The 21,991-nt window shown below is 35.6% G+C and overlaps 1 protein-coding gene across 2 annotated transcripts in view; it reads left to right on the forward strand.

The window, feature by feature from the left end:
* LOC149797059 (scavenger receptor cysteine-rich domain superfamily protein-like) overlaps positions 1–21,991 on the forward strand; it is a 226,352-nt gene that overhangs the window by 113,139 nt on the left and 91,222 nt on the right. For both annotated transcript variants that reach the window (XM_089961739.1, XM_089961738.1), the window contains exons 5-9: positions 318–477; positions 2,967–3,136; positions 6,548–6,695; positions 7,202–7,362; positions 7,838–7,988. In XM_089961739.1, the coding sequence (XP_089817865.1) occupies positions 318–477; positions 2,967–3,136; positions 6,548–6,695; positions 7,202–7,362; positions 7,838–7,988 (790 nt within the window). The remainder of the gene's footprint in view (positions 1–317; positions 478–2,966; positions 3,137–6,547; positions 6,696–7,201; positions 7,363–7,837; positions 7,989–21,991) is intronic.

The raw sequence follows: 21,991 nt of genomic DNA on the forward strand, positions 1-21,991 counted from the left end.
AGTATTTATCATAACAAGGGTTCTATTAAATGAGCCTTTGCAAATATATGAGTTGTTTTCCTTCTGATGCATTCGTTAATGCAAGAAATTACTTCAATATGTCTTTATTATTTTTGACCATCTATCTATTGAACACTTTGTAATGTCTTTCAATATGCGACAAATAAAGTTAGAACTAGTATAGCTTCAGAAAGATTACATGGCATGACATTTAATGAAACTAGGCACATATAATATTGCAAAATTTAAGCCATCTATAATCCACCATTTAGTTTGATGCAATTAGGTTTCAGACAATACATACATCTTTATTTCAGGTGTACCGATCCAAAAAGTTCGCCTTGTTGGTCGACGTGGAACACATGAAGGAAGAGTTGAAATTCTAGGTCCTGATGGAATGTGGGGAAGTCTGGCACTTAATTTAGATGGAAATGCAGCCATAGTCATTTGTAGAATGTTGGGATTTGAAACAACAAGGTAATTCAAAGCACACTGTACTTTACTTCAAAACGTAACATTCTAAATTTCTTCTGATTTCCTATCTGTGCGACAAATACGACCACCGCTCCTTTGAATTATGTTATGAAAATACATTAATCTGACAGCAACACAGAATTGTATTTTACTTAGCTTTAGATCAATTACTTCTTCCTTCTTTATTCTTTTATTTAACTGTTGATTTTCTTGTCGTTCTAATTTGTAATAGTCCAGGATGTCTCTTGGCTTTTGTGTTTTGTGCATATGAGCCATTTTGTCCCTTGAAGGAGAGCTTCATAAACTCTATACATTTGGAAACTTTTATAATTGCGCCGTAACGTTTAGTTTTTCCAATCAGTAGCATCTCGATGAAATCTATTGAAAGTCCAATTGAGTTATAGTCGTTGACTAGTTTCGCGTGGATATGTTTGTGTAAATGGCTTTTTGTAGCTATTCATTTGTTATTGAAAATTAATGGTTTTGCCAAGATATTGACTAGGACAGATTTTGAAATTCAGGGGAAATATTACATTTCTAGCTTGATATCCTAACGTCTGACTGATGGAGAAGATAGCTCCTTTAGCCGAACTTCGGACAAATTTGGTCTCGTGCATGCTTGCCAATTAGACAACCCCTGCCGTTGCAACTGCATGTGCCTGTATATGTGGTATTGTACGAAGTTAACGAATCACGTTTTATTCCTCTTTCATTTATATATCCAATCAAAATACACTTTTCAGAAAAATTATATTTTTAGAAACATATGTTTTAAGCAATTCGTGTCTTCGTCTTCGTTTGTAAATTCAGGCGATACTGTAATTAACCATTTCTTATTATGAAAGCGTTCAAAGTTAGGAATATTTTTTAAAGCTAATGATCAGCAATCACTAATTATCAAGTAACACTAAAGAAGTCTTACTGGTCACGCTATCCATATTGGAAAGATGAATTATTTAAAACTGTTAGAAGAGTGATGTTCACACACAGTGATTCCATTATGACGTTTAACCTGAATATAACGTTTTTGTAACATTGCATTGAAATTTTACTGATAGCTGTATTTGACAGAGTCAGTCAACATGTAATAAGAGGTTCTAGAAAGAGCAGTTGGTTTTATTGTTTTATCGTAATCATATTTAAGCAGCTAAATATCAGGCAGCATACGTGGGACACAAACACTGAAATATTACAGTTTTGGATAGTTAGGTTTTGGTAGATCTGTTGAATGACTACTTAAATATCGGTGATGTGAGCTTTGAACCTGGCCTTAAACTTAATTTTGGTGTACCGATCACCATGGTCATTTTTTATTTAGTCGCAGGCAAGTGGCACGTAAGTTTACTTGTTGTGGCAGATAAGGTCGAACTATATACATCCCAATGCAGAAAACTAGGTCGTCCTCTGCGGTGAATATTAACGATATTCTGGATTGTGGCAGGGTTTTTCCATGCAGATCCCCCGGTGAACGTCTGTTACATTTGGCAGTGGAGGATCGTCTCATTCAGGATGGAATATCGTGTTTTCTGCTAAGAATTATGACAAAAGAGAGAGAGAGAGAGCACTTCCCGCCCTTGTATGAGTATGACTAACCTTGTTGCTGTGATATAAGGTTGGCATCGGAGATATAGCTTTACTGAAAAATCTCTGGCTTTCATTAATAGGGAATGTCGCTTGGTAGCATCAACACCAAAAAGCCAGTTAGACAGATTAATTTTGGTTAGTACGACTGGTACATCGAAAGACAAGGAAAATCAATTCGGATAGCAAGAAGTCACTAAGCCATATGAAGTTTTTCAGCTATCAAGCCGATAGTAAGAGGTTTCAGTAAATAAAGTAAGCGAGAGTCTCGTGAACATTAATGTCATTGAATTTGATAAGAGAGTTTGCCCTCGTTATTTCTCTGGTTCTAATATAGCCGAAATGCATTGGCATAATCTTCAGTACTTTTTTGTACCAAGACCGGTGAAACCCTCTGATGATACTACAATCAGTGAAAATTGTTCGTCAAGAGCGATATATGGCCATGCCACGCATGATTCATATCACGGCTTCATTCAGTCCTGGTGTGGAATCGTTGGGTCATCTTTCTTTCTTACTGACCGCTAACATTCTTTTAAGACACGTCAGTGGTTAATAATTACATCTAGAAAAGGGACACGGATTCAGATTTTATGGATATTATGATCTGTGTACACCAAATCAATAGCTGAGATCAGTTGTGCTTACCGGCAACAATAAAAAAACTTCTTATATTCTACTAAATATTATATTACTCATGTGGTTAATCATAACGTGAAAAAAAGCGCGTTTCCTCTCAATTCAGAAAATATTGTAGGTTGAACAATTTAATTCCAGATATATATATATATATATATATATATATATATATATATATATATATATATATATATATATATATATATATATAGATAGATTAATTTTACCTGGTTTAACGCATGCGACTAAGGGAATAATCTGTTTTGTTACAGAGTAAATGTGTACAGTTATGCCCATTTTGGGGAAGGTTCTGGTCCTACGTATTATATTTCAAGTTATGGCTGCACAGGACGAGAGACAAGCATAACCGATTGTGCTTTATCTGATATAAGGATCAACTATTACGGTCACGAGTATGACACTGGTATTAGCTGTAACAAAGGTAAGACAAAATGCTCGATAAGTGTAATGTGAAATGTCGTCACATAGAAACAACTTTGTTGAGTATGTATGTATGTATGTATGTATGTATTTGTTACAGCAAATCCAGTATTTTGTTCATTATTGGGTTTATTGGTTATTGAGGCTGATAAGTGGCTTTGTTACATACACCCTACAAATACAATAAAAATAAATTGACTACAGTAATAAATAATATCGTCATCAGTGCATGACTGTTCTGCATGTTTACATTGATTCTGTTTATAGCACATTCAATACGAATAACTTACAATACCATATATTTATTAATTATCCATCTAGACAGATAGTGGATCAGATAAACCTAAACAACAGTGTTTAGAGCAAACGTAGAGAACATACAGACAGACAGACAGACAAGCGTATGAGCAGAACGATATGCTAATAAAAGAATACGCGGGTTGATAACCTATTAAAATGTACTAAAATACATCAACATACATTCCAGAGAAATATACAGAGTACATAAAAAATAAACTGTTACATTAATCATATTATAAATATATTTACCTTATCATATGGGACAAAGGTCAATTCACATTTTCTTGCAAGCAAAAGAACCACCAGGCACTTTAATGCAATGCCATGACCAGCACCATTCAGAAGTTCCAATGGACTGAACACCACTAATATACTGTTCATACTATGTTGTTTATTCAGACAAGTAGCAAACTAACCAATCAGAAAGTTGTTTACCACTTGTCATATAATAGAACAACCCAGCATGAACAGTAATCAGGGTAGCTGCATTGCTCAGGTAACAAAACTTTAACAGGTAATCCTGGTTCAAGGTTATCTAAATGGCTAAACATGTGTAAAATGAGAATAACACAATAATTGCAACTGATGACTTTATTTCGCTCATTAATAAACATTAACTACATAAAATAATAAAATACCTACTTCTGTCTAATTAAAACATGAATATACAAAATTTTAAAATATATATGTATATGTATGTTCGTATGTATGTATGTAGGTGGGTAGGTAGGTAGGTAGGCAGACATGCATGCATCCATGCATGTATGTATGTATGTATATATGTATGTATGTATGCATGTATGTGTGTGTGTAGCGATAAATACATAGATGAATTATGTAAACTCTTTACAAATTGTTGCTTTGCAGTATATGACTGCTCTCTAAATGTTAAATTATGTCACCCTTTGACATTTATTAAAAGTGACCAGTCAAAAAGTAAAGGCAGTCTAATTTGGATAAATAGTTTGCTCGTCCCGACTACAAACGATGTTAAGCGAAGGTCCTCGTATTACATCATGAAAATCCTTTGGTTTATATCCTCTTGAAATCAAAACTTTATGAGAGAAACAGCAAAATCGAACGATTGAAGCAATACAAAAAACAAAACTTGGAGAAATACCCGGGAATCAGTTTGTCGTGTGGAACGTCTCTTATATAAATTTTGATCGATTTATGTGTCAAGAAGTGAAAGCTTCGGCTTGATCTTTTAGCATTTACATTATTGTTGCATTAACGCCTTTTATTTCTATATTACTTTGCCTTTACACACAGTAACATCATCATAATACAATCTTTACTACAGTTTCGAGCATAATTCATGATTGTCTTGTATTATATATCCGCACTTGACATCAATGGTTATTAAATCAACGGAAATGGGGCATCATCAGGGTCTAATAATAATTATAAATGTATAATGAATAATTCAAATATTGTAAATACAAATCTCCGCTTTGGATTCTTCATTCTCGAAATCATTAAACTATCTACAGACTCCGATGTAGTCGTTAATGGACAACAGCACCAAGGAAATGTACCTGAAATTTACTTTTCGTAGTAAAAGTAAATTTCTGAAGATAACAATGAGTATGGGGAACATAATCAGTTAGGTCCTACGGATAAATGAACGCTCTAAAGATTGAAAATATAAACAGATATATAGGTAAAATTATGTTAGGCACGAATGCCTAAATAGTTATCAAAAACAAGTTAATATTGTACATTTTATCATACTTGTTACTAACCGACCTGACTAACCATAAATAAAATATGTACAATTATTTTCCTCACTTTACCCTTCAAAGAAAAGGAGTGGTCAACCTCCTAGTCTTCATTTTCCCTTTTTCTTTTCCATGATTGATATTATTAGCTTTTATTATTGTTGATGTTGGTTGTAGGGATTATGTTCGTGATGATGTGTCTCCGCAAAATTATTTTGCAAAGCTGCTAAGACTTTTCTGTTGTAGTTGTTATTATTCTGATCATGGAATTCATTAAATTGTGTGGTTACCGCATGGACTGAGCGATACATGTCAGTGATTTATGCTGATGTTTAATTAAATCGAAGCTGAGATACAGAATTTATTCTTATTCAAGATTACTTGTAGTGATACATAATTATTTCAAATTTATAAAATCACTGAAATAATTGTCAGATGTTCTGTTTTCCTCAACCTGTTTAAAAAAAGATTGCAAAAGAACAGTACACAAGTCAAACTTTTTCGGCACTGTAGCTTCATACAAATCTGAACAATTTCAACGCCAGTGAATAGAAGAGAAAACCTCTGAAACGAGACCAAATACCCGTACACGTTTTCGTTGACGGTCGCTGGAGATACTATAAAGTACATGCAGAGAATGTTATGCCTGGCTAGATGATTCTTTATTTCAGCATTTCGATATATATCTGTTTGATACATACACGTACAAATAGCTGGAGATCATTTACCAGACTCAACATATTGCAGTACACAGACAACCAGGAATAAAGAAAAATATCTTCCCCAACAGATTGCCCAGAAGCAAACAAATAATCAGTAGAATATATCGAATTTATACACGGAGACATATTAAAAAATGCACTAGCACGTACCATGGGTTGGTTAATGTATAATTTAGGTACAAAGAACAAAACAGAGTTATGAACTTGAACACCAGAAACCATTCCTTTCCCGTACATTAAAGATTTATAAATAGTTAAATTCATTATTACATTTCTAGCAATTGTCGGAAGTGAATTAAAGGATTTTGTTCAAAAGGATCAAATTAAACGCATATCTAGGGTTCTGGTATAATATCAACTCATTTCATTACAATCAAAGTATTTTGTTGCCGCCTTCTTTCCAAGTACTCCACTGCACCTTAAACTTAAAAGTCTCCTAAATGCTCATGTTTATTTGGAATATTATTTCTAAAATACGGAATTAAATGAGCAACATTTTCAAGACATATAGTTCATCGAGCAGTTAATTTTTTGTTGTTTTTGTTGTTGTTGTTGTTGGGGGGGGGGGCAGATTTATGATGGTATTGTTTAAAAATCTCAAGCTCGTTTTTCATAAAATATAACACAAGTGTAGGTTTTCTAACCCTAATCTTTTCTCGTAATGTTTAGAAAATGACATACGACTTGTTGGTGGGAAAACTGAACTCGAAGGCCGGGTTGAAGTGTATCACAATGGTATATGGGGTACAGTGTGCAACAATGGATTTGACTCAAGGGACGCTGAAGTCATTTGCTACAGGCTGGGCTACGACACAAGGTAAAAGAAAGTTACTGGCATCGATACAAATAGATTGTAGCTAGCTAATGTTAGTCAGTCGCTACAGGAAACAAATATTTCCCCATAAATGTTTTCCTAAACACAGGTGATGTTGATCTCAATGTTTTCTTTCGAAGGATTAAAATACCAATGGCTTGAAACAATGAATCGTACGAATTTTATTACAGCAGTTCGGAAATGATTGTGTATAATTACCGATTTCTTAAGATCCATTATTTCAATTAATTGACAGTTTTTAGGAACATAACATTTACTATGTCGATGTCAGCCTTTAATATATCCTTACATTCAGGGCAGAATATAATACATATCTATTTTTCCGCGAAAAAGCGTTTATATAAAAAAAAATCACTAAAATAATTATATGGACAGTTAAAATTTATACAAACTCAATAATTTCAGCATTTAATATAAGTTATGCGCAATCCATGTTTCCATTTTAATATTAGTATATGGATCAAGTCATCTTATTGTTCATTTTCTAGCTCAATTCAGCTATATACATACGCTAGCTACGGTCAGGGAACAGGGCAGATATGGCTGAACAACTTGTCATGTAATGGGACAGAAACTAGTCTAGATGAATGTCCATCACTTACGTGGGGTACTAACAGCTGTTCGCACAGCCAAGACGTTGGAGTAGATTGTAAGTTCTCCCATGTGATAATTTATGTTTTTGTATTTTAGCCTAATAATATTTAAACTTTCTCTGCTAAATACGTTCATAGAATGCTTTAGACAATATCCAACCGTATATACCCCATTTTGATCATCACAGATTCAGTTTAAAAATGTAAGTATAATCTTCTCTGTGTGGACTTAGGACATACTTTAAAGTGATGGTCATCTATTGCTCTGTCTCTTTCATATACGACGAATCAGTAATTAGTTTGAAATCCATAAAGATACACTATTTATGTTATTTTATGATACTTTAATTTGTATGTATGTATGTATGTATGTATGTGTATGTATGTATGTATGCATGTATGTATATATGTATGTATGTGCGTGCGTACGTACGTATGTATGCATGTAAAAAGATTATAATATTTACTTTTATCCCAAATATATTTTGTGATTTCTTTGCACGTGGAATAATTATATTTTGAAATATACAGGTCGTCAGAGTGTGAGACTGTATGGAGGACGCTACCCATCAGAGGGATACGTGCAGATTGGAAATGACTGGAAAACGATATGTGGATATAATTTGGATGGAAACCTAGCTCGAGTAGTTTGTGAAAGTCTAGGCTTTAATACTTCTTATTGGTATGTATTTCATCATTACACTGGGTTCTGTTAATATCAATAAGTTTATCAATATTAAAGAAAAAAAATATGGTATCATTTGATAAGTTCCCACTGGCAAATGTTAGCTTAAGAATCATTTGAATATGCACACATTCTGTCAAAATATAGTCGATTACAGAGAATGAAGAGGTGATTAGTGGATTCCTTCTTAATCTTAATATTTCATACATATAAAAAATCCGAACAATTATTGATGAATACGAATGGGGGAATATTAATCGCACATAGGTAAGATAACGCGGAAATCAAGTAAAGTCAAGAAACAAATCCTTCATTCTTCTTTCGAAAACCATTCTTGAATCTTATTGGGCCGGATTAACTATTTATATTATAGAAATTGCTGATCCTAAAAATTATTTCATATTGTCATCAACGTTAACCAAAGAATTCTTTTTAATTTAGAAGGCCTATTATAGTCTTCGCAGTAAATAAAATATAAATGCAAGGGTCACGATAATGCAATATGAGAGTTTAAACTAACAGTCAAATTTTAATGCACGTGTCACATAACTAACGAATGGATTATTGGAATCCTACTTATGGAGAACATAGAGACAACACGCACAAAAATTAAAACGATTTAATTAGATGATTATGATATATACAAAAATTATATTCCACTATAGTAAAAAGGAAAATAACTGCAGTTAAACCGTTCTTTATGTTCATTGGTATTTCCGCACTAAATTATTATTCGCTGATTATATACGTTCTCCAATGTCGTCCTCACTGCATAGGTACCCCCTCCCCATTGCTCCTTCATTGCGTAGGTGCGCGTTTCTATTTCTTCTCCACTGTGTAGTAAATTATAGCGGTAATTCTTGTGACTGGGGCTCCCATGTCCTGACGTTCTTAGGACCTTCCTGGTTTGTCCGCCCTTGTGGTTTGATTACTTGGTTAGCACAACTCCCTTCAGCAATCCCAAGCTGGTCCTAAGCGGTTCATGTGACTGGGACTCCCTTGTCCCGACGTTCTTAAGACGTCCCTATGTTTAATTGCCCTTGTCCCCGATTCCCTGGTTAGCACACTCTTCTGTTAGCAGTGTCAACGTACTAGCATTGCATACTTGAATATCAATTACGATCAATATATTTGATAAACATAATAGTCTGTAGGCTATACGCAATGACCTATAATAATAAATAGGTAAGTAGTGAAAAACAATCTACCTGAATGAGTTGTACTGTATAAAATAAATACCTCAAAACACTACTCCTAGTCTATGTAAACAAAAAGAAAAGAAAAAAGTTTTACCTCCATATAGTATAATTCCCAGCTGTACGCAATTGCCATACTTTTTATTATAATATTCAAAATAACATAAGAAATAAAGAAATTTCATACCTTAATCTGGCCGCTCTAAATGTCCAGGTTTTAGCTCCTGTCCATAGTAATTGTACACGTGACTGCCCAAGTTTTAAATTGCATATGGCCGCTTTATACATACCCATTGCAGGCATCATGAATCGTGCGAGTTTCTTGTCTGGTGGGAACTATTACACCACTATCACGGTCATATTACTTACATGAGTTTGTATTCCTTAGTGAACTTCGGATAATGCGTTTTAGCGCAGTCGATTTCAGATAATATATTTTCAGGTCTTTATTAATCTAAGCTTATTTAATGCATAAATTAAAATGGAATAATTTTAAGTCAGTTTTTGACACGTTCTTCCAAGGGAAGAAAATGTATTGAACTTGTCTGAAATACAAAATGACAAAACTATTACTAAACAAACGTTCGAATCATTCTGTTATTCTGTTGCCATCTTAAACGACTAGCCTATCTACATTTCAAAAACGTGGGTTCGATCCCCGGCCGAGTCATACCAAAGGACTCGTCGGCCCGGTGTCAGGATAATGCGACTGGGTGGGACATCATGCTACATGTCTGCGGCATGATGCCCCAGTGCTAGACATCACTATAAACTGCCGCATTGCAGACATCGTAGCGATATGACTGAAAAATTGTTAAAGCTACGTTAAAAATCCATATCACACATACACACACTCAGTGCCTCTTCAGATCGGCTCATATAATCTGCACCCTATTTTTCTCGACATGGAATTGCTTGAATTCTCATTCTGTACGGTTGGGGTACTAACTCCCATCTCATCAATCTAGAATTTGACATTTTGCACCTGTTCAAACTGATGAGTTGCTGGTGGTCCGTTTCGAGGATATAATTGATTCCAAACCAGCATCTGTGGAATTTGGAAGCACCATTCCTCGCCATGGCAACAACTTGTTATTCTTCACTGAAAGAAGAAATCGCACTTTACTAGCTTCTTTAAGCTGTATATCCATTGTTTATCTATCATATTACTTTTTGTACCTTAAGCTAGGCATTGCCAACTCATGCTGCGCAAGTTTACAAGTATCTCTTAATCTTTCCTGCAACTCTAGCACATGCTGATATGTGCTCTTTATCTCACTATCATCTATTTTTCCTGCCCATAAGTCCTTAAGAATCTTCATGGGGCACCTAACTGTTTTGCAATACAATAGCTCAAAAGGTGCAAACCCCAAACTTTCTTGTGGAACCTCCCGATGTGCAAACATCATCGCGTTCATATATTTGTCTCAGTCTATGGGTCTCTCAGAACATGCCCGTTTCAACATTTTCTTCAAACTGGCATTGCATTGCTCACAATCCGTTACAAAAAAGATGGTACGGTGCTGTTCTAATTTGCTTTAGAGACAATAGTCTGCTAACTTCAGACATCAACTCCGACGTAAAATATTTCCCAGATTATGTCAACATTTCTTCCGAATCTCCTATTCTACTGCACATATCAACTAATGCTTCAGCCACTCTTTCTGTCTCTATACTTGTTAATGCTACGTTATCGGTATATCTAGCATCGACCATCGTTAAGATATAACGATTTTTCCTATACGTCACGGGAACAGTGGGACCTACAATAACTGCTATCCTTGAAAAAGGCGTATCAAAGAGAGACATCAGACAAAAGTAACCCCCACCCACACTTGTCAATGTTTCTTTGACAAATGTCACATGACTTACAATATTTGGTTATATCAACATAAACTCCTGGCCAATACAATTCCGAATGCACTCTTTCAATGGTTCTTCGAACACCGAAATGCCCTAACAACATCATATAATGAGCTAGTATCATTACTGACTCCCTCAACGCATTAGGAACTAACAACTGGTAAGATCCATCACCTTTGTTTGCGGTAAAATTACGGTAGATCAAACCCTTTTTGAAGACAAAACTAGCTTGATCACTTCCTTTACTATGTATAGGCACTCCCTCCCTTTATAGACAACTCCAGAGAAGTATATGCCTTCTGTTTCACTAATAATTCATCCTTAGAAATATCTAAAATCTGTGAAGGAACTTTCAATTTTACGTAATAATTTACCTTAGCCTGAGCTCTAGTTTGGACCGCATGAGCTAAACTACTAAACTACAAATCAGCAGCACCTTCCTCATTCCCAATAATCACAACACACATTGGGTTTTATAGCCAAAGCGCCTCTGTACTTCCCACAAAATATGGACAATCCATTTCTACAAAAGCCACTTTTAATATATGCTTGCTTCTAAGTATCTACAAACTCGTGTTTTATCCAAGTACTGGCGGGGTTGGACTAAGTTGGACTTGACAGTTACACAAGTACAACCAGTGTCCCTCATAGCCACAACCTGATGACCATTTACAGTTCCTGCATTAGTTGGAACGATTTAAATTCTGTCACTCATGGTGCTTATTACCTCCGTCTTCTCTTCATCAACAAAGCTACAACAACTCTCTGATCTCTGCATCTTACCCCTTCCATGACCCATATCTCTACCACAACCTTGGCCTCTACCCTATAACTATCCCTTTCTTTCACCGTTTACCTGCTACCCTGTAAAGTAGGTCCCCATTCCAACTTTCCTCTTATCTGAATATTTCTCATGTGATACTGCACTAGCTCTAGATTGTTGACCTTTCAACCTACAATTATTCAGCCCAGCCCAGCCCAGCGCAATAGTTGCACTTGATCACTGATCCTGACCTATGATTACCTACGGTTCCCTACTGTGAGTTAGAATATTGGGAATTAGCCTGTGATACATTGGGTTTAGAGAACGTTTCCCTATCGGGTCACACACATACCTGTTTTGGCCCTCCCCGAGTTTTTGCATACAAATCCGCCTCTTCAGCCATAGAATTAGCGCTCGTAAATTTCTTTGCACTTTAGAAACCTATAAGTGATTCATATGTCTTTGCCTCTTTACTCAACGTAAATCAACCATCTAAGTACATAACAATCCTACCAATAAACATCATACAATAAGCGTTGTCTTTAGGTCTTTTAATCTTAAACTTTTTTATAAACCCTTCCTTTGTCAATTGAAATTGTCTCAAGAACGCAGTTTTCAACGTGTCATACACCATTTTATCCTCAGATGGTAATCTCCCGAACACATCACAGGCCTTTGCCTTAAACAAGAATGCCTAATTTAAAAAGCCCCCTTATATTCTTTCCACTTTTGCGCCATGACATACGCCTCATGCATACTTAAGTTAGCGTCCATCTGATCTAACCTTTAATCATACGGTGACATCTTAACCTTAACCCTTTCCTCTGTTAAACCTCATCCCCCTGTAACTTAAGTTTATGCTCAACCTCAAACTTTACAAGCTCCATTTCTTCAATTTCCCTTTTAGCATCTCTCTCTAACCTTGTCTTCATAACCATCTAAGAGTCTGACAGTATATTTGCTTTATGTAGTAAGTGCAATAGCATATACCTTCATTGATACTATTACTGATTCACCCCGTGTACTCTTTGGCAGCTCAGTCTTCTCTTATGTGTTCCACTGTCAAGCCTCCCAAAGCTATTTATAAAAGCAAAATAAAACCTGTAACAACAAGGATTTCTTACAATATAATTTTGAAGGCTGTAACTTGTTTTCTCTACTTCTCCAACAGAAAGTTGCAATAAACCATCCCACTTCTAATAAAAATATTACAGATACGACGAATGTATGGTGGGAATCCTACCTATGGAGAACATAGAGACAACACGCACAAACATTAAGATGATTTAAGTAGATGGTTATGAGGAATACAGATTATATTGCGCAATAGCAACAAGAAAACAAATAACTGCAGTTAAACCGTTCTTAAATATTGTGTATTCTTAAAGTTCCTAAAAGCACTTTATTTTCACTGGCATTTTTGCACTGAATTATTATTCACCGAGTATATACGCCTCCAGTTTCTTCTGCACTGCATATATACGCACTCCAATGGCCCGCCAATGGCTCACTCATTGCGTAGGTGCACCCTCCTATGTCTTCTCCACTGTGTAGTGAATTGTAGAAGTGATGACCATTACGCCATTATCACGGTCATATTGCTGACATGGATTTGTGTTCTACAGTTAGCATTGGATAATGCTTTCCAGCACATTCGTCTTCAGATAATATATTTTCAGGCCTTTATTATACTGAAAATCTAAACTTATTTAGTGCATAAATAAAACAAGTGGGTAATCCGGAATAATTAATTGCATGGGACTGGTCATGATCGCGGGAACGAACAAAGGTTTGTCAAGTTCATGCCTAAATACTATGAGCACATAGATAATATATTTATCACATTCCTGGGTCAAATAATGTCCGCTTTATGCACACGGACATCCACATGGTAAAGCGTAAGCACGAAAAGGATATAGCTATCCAATTAAAATTAAACCTAGAAAATTTAGTTTAAGTGATAAGAAAAGTGGTCACTATTAAAGAAGATAATAAATGTGCAAAAACAAAAACAAGCGAAGATTTAGATACCAACAATCGATGTGTATTGAAAGAAGTCCTGAGTGAAAAAGAAATCTGATATTTCACTGGTGCGACTTGTCATAGTCCAGTAATTCTCACAGTAGAGCTATATATATAATATAATATAATATAATATAATATAATATAATATAATATAATATAATATAATATAATATTTAAAATTGTTCTCTATAAACATTCTCAAGTTGTACTCCGAAATGAAAACGTTTTTAACAAAAGAACGTAAAATGCATATATGCAAAAAGATGTCATATATGACCATCGTAGTTGTGAGAACCGCTGTACTTATCAAATATATGTGAATGTTTCTGAAGTTTATTTAGTGACAGAAGTAACAGAGCATAGCACTTGAAACCGAAACAGGGGTTCTATAATAAATAGGGTCCAAATTGTATTGGGCCCAAAGGGAATTCAACACATGTGTCTTATTGAAAAGTATTTGTTCTGCAATAGTGTTGCAAGAGGTGCTGATCTTCACTCAAACGGAAATACTTTATAATGTCGGGTGAGTTTTGTGACAGTATTGACTGTGTTTCGGAAAGAAATGAGACTACTCTCTAAACTAAATGATATAGTTTGTTTTTGCTTGATCATCATAGGGACACACACGTATATCGAATTTGCCTAAGGGTGCCAATCACGTAAAGTAGTCTTGTGTTTATAGGATCGAAAGCTTACACTGGACAACAAATTTTTACAAAAGTCATGTTACTGAAATAAAATTAGTCAATTCTTATCAATTGTTATGTGCTGAACACGAATATGACAGTCAAATTGCAAAATTGGCTCTAGTTTTTTTGTAATCTGCAAGAAATTAATGTTTACATAACGAAATGCATTCCAATAGTAAAAGGTCAACTGTAATAGCCTACCTATAAAAAATCAAGTCATTGACTACATCTTAGATTTCTTCGCCTGTCTCTTGTACAGCTGTTCGGGAGCATCTCTGAGGAGTGTCCAGCAGTAGTCAGCCAGCATTGTAGTGGACCATTTTCCCTGGTATCTTTGTTCCATTGTTGCGATATCTTGATGAAAACGTTCGCCGTGTTCATCACTAACAATACCACAGTTGCTAGGAAAGAAATCCAAATGGGAATGAAGGAAGTGAATCTTTAGAGACATATTGCAGCCAAGTTTCTTATACTTCATCAACATGTCTTCTACTAGTTCCTTATAGTTTTCTGCCCTAACATTTCCGAGGAAGTTTGTAGAAACTAGGCGAAAAGCATTCCATGCTTGTTTCGCGTCACCTTCCAGCAAGTTGTTGAACCGGTCATCTTTGAAAAGCTCTCGAATCTGAGGACCCACAAAAACTCCCTCTTTAATCTTTGCTTCGCTGAGTCGAGGAAATTTTTCATGCAGGTATCGGAATGCTGGCAAAGTCCGGTCAATGGCTTTCACGAAGTTCTTCATCAAACCTAGTTTGATGTGAAGGGGTGGTAGCAAGATTTTCTGAGCCTCAACCAGAGCTGGGTGTTGGATATTCTTCTCTCCAATGGCTACATTCTGCCTGTGAGTCCATTCCTTCCTCATGTAGTGCATTTCCCTTGCTCGGCTATCCCACTCGCATAAGAAACACATGTATTTTGTATATCCTTGCTGCAGTCCCATTAAAAGGGCAACTACCTTCAAATCACCACAGAGGTGCCAGCTGTACTTGTTATACTCAATGGAATTCAGTAGCTGCCTTAAGTTATCGTATGTCTCTTTCATGTGGACAGCCTACGCTACTGGAATAGATGGAAGAATGTTTCCATTGTGCAAAAGCACAGCCTTGAGACTCAGTTTCGAAGAGTCCACAAATAGTCTCCATTCTTGTGGGTCATGAGTGATTTTTAAAGCATTCATGAGGCCCTCAATATCGGAACAGAATATCAGATTACTTTCCTTTCTGAAGAAAGGCTCCAATTGCTGGTGGCGCTTTCAATATGCAGTAATTGTGACATCTTCTTCTAGAAGATTCCATTGTTGGAGTCTTGATCCTAGCAATTCTGCCTTGTTCTTTGATAAGTCCAAATCACGAATCAGGTCATTTAGTTCTTCCTGTGTTATTCTGTGTGGGGTTGATGATGCACCACAGTGAAAATCTGGATCACTGCATGCTGATGGACCAGGAGAAGAACAGGTCGACTCACCTTTGTCTTCGTCAGATGAATCAAGAGAATATTCTGCTGGAGGTTCTGGAATAGGAAGTCCCTCACCATGTGGAACTGGTCTCAATGCAGACGGAATGTTTGGGTAGACTATTCTCGACTTCTTTCGCTTCGTTATTCCGCCGGAAAGAGGAGGAACCAAGCAGAAGTAACAGTCATTTAGGTGGTTGCTTGGCTCTCTCCACACCATTGGGACTGCAAACGGCATTGATGACCTTTTGCAATTCAACCACTGTGAAAGCTGTGTTGTACATGTAGCACAGCATATATGCGGAGCCCAAGGCTTGTCTTGGTCACCAACCTTGCATCCGAAGTAAAGATGATATGCCTTCTTCACTTGAGAATTGATACTTTTCTTCTGGTTGGCAAATGTCACTTCCCCACAAATATAGCAAAAATTGTCCGCGGTATTAACACACTTTCGAGGCATTACTGTTCTTTATTGTACGTAAATGGATAAAATAATAAGTTTTATGTAACAGTAGCTTGAACTGTCTCGCACAACGTCTAAAATATTTTAAATGCTGAACCTATCTGATTGGGCTTTATATAGTACACTGCTTACGTCAGCTTCAGCAGCCGCCTGGCATTAGTATAATAGGCCTACACATGTATAGTACACTGCTGACGTCAACTTACTTCAGCAGCCGCATGGCATTAGTATTGCATTGCATCAGAAAATGATGCAATCAACTGTGGATGATGTGAGCATGATGGTATTATGCAATGTTACATCATTATTCCGGATGTTGCTGCAGTCCTACTGGAGAAATTTACACAGTGAAACATAGAAAATGAGGTATATGAATATCTTCAAAACGAGAGCCAATACAAATTTTTCACGGTTATATTCGTGTTCGGCACACCAAAATACTACAGATTAGGGCCTTTTCAAGTCAGTAATGATTTCACTGTTGACCAGTGTTATAAACGGCTTATTAACACGGGAAAATTAATGATTGAAAGTCTATAATGACATAGGATAGAGGGTTCATGAGGACAAGCGGGGAATTAATATGAGGCAACCATGTTGAAAGGTATAATTTGTAACAGTGCAGCATGAAGTGACAGTCTGTTCTCGATCCGAAATGCAGTATGACGACATAAAATTCACACGGGTAGTCTGTCTCTTTTTGAGACATGTTGGTACAGTTTCGATAGAATTTAATAGGGTTAGAGTTGTCATCCGGGAAAATGGGAGTTCGCGCTCTAAATGAAATGCCCTATCAGTTTTGCTTCGCCTTATCATGCTATGGTCCCGTTTATACAATAAAAATCTCTACCCATTCTATAATATCTATATTAGGACAGAACTTTTTAGTACAAGTAACAAGACTGAAAATTCCTCTAAATTGTATTAAGAGTAAGTTTTGATTAAATTGTATTAGAAGTAAATTGATAAATCATATTGGAAGTAATTTTCTACTAAAATATATTGAGATTGAATCCATTTATTCGTGTTACAATTATATACTACTATTCAACAATGATTACGCTATTATGATCAAGTACGAACCGTCTTATACATACATCTCAGACTCAGCACAAAAAGAGTACATTCATTAGGTTACGTAAAGAGTGAACTAGACAGATTCCAAAGATTCCTATAGAGGGCAAATGTGCTGATCTTGCAGAAGTACCTACGTAATAATGTACATACACCTAGACAATAATCTGTAAGAGACTACGAAGCCTCACTTTGAGATTCTGGCCAACGCAAGAGCTAGGAGCGCGCCATATTTGGCGTTGTCTTAAGAAACTGGTATATAAAGCCACAGCCACGGGCTGACACCAGTTTTGCTGGCCAGAAGCTCAAACAGACTTTTGTCTCTACAGCTCGACCCGTGTACACTCTCTTGCCAAGCTTCCCCAACATGTAGCTGTATTTACACATCATCAAGTGACACCTCTTTCAAGAGGATTGAACTTCCTTTCTTTCCTCTCTCTCTCTCTGTCGATTTTTGGAAACAGATTGATTTATAGTTTACGAAACAAATCTTCACATAAAAGCTGGTGAAGAAATTCTTTCGTAAAATCTTCATCATTCCATTACACTCCTATTTTATGATGAATACTACCATTCACATAATTCTTACATATCAATATTTAAAACCATCCACCATGTAGCTGTTTAATATCCAGCTCATAGTAATCTTTCATCCACCAAGTATCTGCTATCCGTCAATTAGGTATCTACTATTCAGCACCCAAGTATACACTATCGGCCATATAGTTTTATAATATTCAGCACTCAGTGATATATTATCCACCAACCAATTATTTACAATCCAAAGTCCATTGATATGCTATCTAAATTATATACTGCCAAGGTTTCTTATATAGGGCACCCTGTGATTTACTATGACAAGTCAGTTATTTCATATCCAGAGCTCAGTTATCTCGTATCAGCTAACAACATCTCGATATCTTCTATTCACCAAGCAATTATCTAATATCCGACACCTAATATTTACTATCCAGAGTCCAGTTATTTGTTATCCACCAAACAATGATCTGCTCTCAATACAGATTTGTGTATTATACAGATCCTGTTACTTACTATCCAGAGATCATTTACGCACTGTCCAACACACATTTGCCAACTGTCCACATTGCAATTATCTACTATCTACCAATCAAATATATACTAGCTTTAAATCATTTATATATCACCTCTAAAGAGAAATAATAAACCTCATCCCACCTAACCCTTACACGCCCTTATATAAATTAAATGAAACAAAGCCACTAGATCCTTCTATAAGCCTCTTGGTTACTACTCTTTTCAATATATCCACTCTACGCTCCTATTTTTAAAGCAAAAAAGACCACTAAAATCGAATAGAATAAACTCAAGTATCTACTTCTACTAATGCCCAGAGATCAATTATGTACCAACCATTTATCTACTGTTCAAAGCCCAGTTATATACTATCCACCACAGAGTTGTCTAATATCCCGCAACCCAGCAATATAATATCCACTAATCATCTACTATTCATTGTGACATACTATCCACAAAATCATCTACTCTACAGCACACAGTTACCGACTATACACAAACTAATTATCTAATATCAATAGCTCACTTACGTTATATCCACCGACCAATTATCTGCTATTAATACAAGTTATCAGCTATTCAGCACACAGTTACCTACTGCACACAAACGAAGTACCTACTACCAACCAACCAAATATCAACCAATCAGTGATATATTCCTTCGAAACAAAACTTATTAATGCCCACTCTTCCATCCTTCTATATCTCTACTACAATTCTAAAGAGTAAACCTTACTCAACATACTACAGACCATATAAATCATTTTAAAATAAAACTTACAACCCTAATTGTACCCTTTATAATCTCTCCGATAAATAAATTAACAATTTAGCTCCATATTTAATATCCAAATCTTCCTATTTTATACAAAAATATCACTCCATTCACACATGGTAGTATGTAACATAGCAAAAATAGAACAGAAAAATATAACTAAATCAATGATCAGTATAAAATGTTTTCTTTGTCTTTCCTTATTGCTAAGGATTCCCCCTTACGAAGTTAAAATCACTACCCCCATCCATAGTATCCCATTTAACTGAGCTCACACATTTAGATGTAAAAAAAGCAGTACCTTACCACCCTAGTATCGCTATCATAAAGTAAATAGAGGATCTCAAATGGGTAATGCTTTAATATTGAACGAGTTGAAGAATGTCAGCTGAACCTACTTTCCAAAGGTACCCTTTATAAAGTTAAAATCTCAACCCTGTTCTATAATCGTCCCACCGAAAATATACTGTCCTATTTGCAAACATGATTATTATTATCATAATCCTTACATATTTCCACTCAGTCTACTACCTACCCTACACCTTTATCTGCAAAAGCATCAACATAAACTATACTTTTAATCCCTCGTCAACATTCTAAGTTATTTATATCCTGTACCACCCTATCATCCCTTTATAAAGAAAATCGCTATATTCATCTAAAGTGCCCATACAATCATATCCTCTCCTATATTTTTAGCAAAATTCCAGTCAAGTACTAACATGGTAGAAAGTAAATGAAGGATTATAGATAAAATAGTTACCTCCCACCTTCTATTCGTTAGTAGCCTTTTTATAGATTAAGACAAGTGAATCTTGTCTCTTCTATAATGATCCTTACTTACTACCCTTTGTAATATTTCTAACCAAGCTAATCTTCTAATGTAATCAAAACAACAATCCCATTCGCGTCTGTCATTTTGTTATATTTTGGTTGCAAGAGAAGTTCTGAGTTTATCTACACTCTGAATTATATTATTACTGGCTGTGTCAAATATGATTCTTGATTCAAATACTCTCTCTTTGCGTTACAAGTCTTAAATATGTTGCTCTTCTGTTAGCGTAATGTGAAGCCAGAGTTTCATTCACTATTTATACAAAGTTATAATCTGAAGTATTCACTAGCTATGGCAGATTGATAAATGCACTGACCGAACATTCAGAGGAAATATTGCGTAGAAGGAAATTTATTTTTTAAATATAGGCACATACTGTTTTGGCAAATTATAATTTGCTTACCGTGTGTGTATGTGTGTGTGTGTGTTTGTCTGAGAGAGATAAAACGAGAAAGATAGAATAAAAAAGAGAGAGAGGTATTTAGAGTCAAAGGATGGATGAGACGTACATCAAAAAAGAGATTTTTAAGTTATAACGTTATGATGAAGTCTCTAAAATGGGCTTATAGATTTAGGCAGCATAAGTCTGTTTAAAAATTTAATTGCAGCAATATTAAACGGGAATTAACATACATTGTAGATTTTTAGAGTGGCTTGTTTTATCATGTCAGTTATGAGGCTCCGTTTTATATATCCAGTAAGTAAACGCACATTATTAAGGTTTTTTTTGTCTGTCCTTGTATAAAAATGAAGAGCAATTATGTTCATGTTTGGAGAAAAGGTCAAACTAAAAATATATTCAAGTGATATGCCCATGCAAGGAGGATAACACTAAACGGTTTTCGGAAAATAACATTGGTATATTTTGTTACCATACATTGTACTCACGTGAAAACTCGTTGCTTGAAATTATTGGTATTTATGTAAAGCGAAAACCCCATTCTTGTTTATCTGACCTTATAATTTTAGCGCGTTTTAGGGTGAGTGAGGGAACGATGAAATGTTCAAAAGCATTTGATTCTCTTTCTCGGCTAGATAGGTGCCTAACACATGCACATTTTAAAAGCGCTACTACGAATCTCTGTTATTTCCGGTACCCTCGACTCCGTGCTCTCCTTGCACGTCCGGAACTCTCTTTCACTCTTCCTTCAAATACTACGCCCATCCCAACTGCTTACCTCACAATATACCTTTCACGTGGTCTCAACGTCTTCCTTCTCTCAGATTATCGGGTGTCGCCTCTCGCTCCCACCCGGAAAGCTTACTGTGAAATTAGAAGGGACGTATAATCTGATCTCCTTGCTCTAATCTCCTGAGATTTAACCACACTCTCACAGGCCTTTTATCAGAATAATGGCGAATAAATTATCAGGTCAACTCACACACTCACATCAAAATATTCCATACACGCTTGGTTCTACACTAATTGTGATATAACAATAACAATATTATTAGCGACTTCTATTACACGCATACACATCCCTAATTGTTAACGTCTCTATATAATAAACGCTCATCATCTACATCAGTCAAACTCATTTCCTACCCTACTAATTATAACGACACATAAAGAATGGTAATACCTAATTATATGTGTACAAGTCCAACAATGACTAACGCTGCGTAGTTCATTTTATCCAACAAAGCAGCACAAGTTCTAGCTGGACTCACTAATAAATTCAGTCATGCATTACGTTACAAGATAGTAAATTAAACCATCCAAAATTCTACATACGTAAATGTTTCATGTTATTAATTCGCTAAACATTGAAGATTCGGTCTCTAATAAATAAAAGATACATAACAATG

Source organism: Sinohyriopsis cumingii, chromosome 6 (assembly GCF_028554795.1).
Source record: "Sinohyriopsis cumingii isolate HCF-2022 chromosome 6, ASM2855479v2, whole genome shotgun sequence".
Classification (NCBI taxonomy): Eukaryota; Metazoa; Mollusca; class Bivalvia; order Unionida; family Unionidae; genus Sinohyriopsis; species Sinohyriopsis cumingii.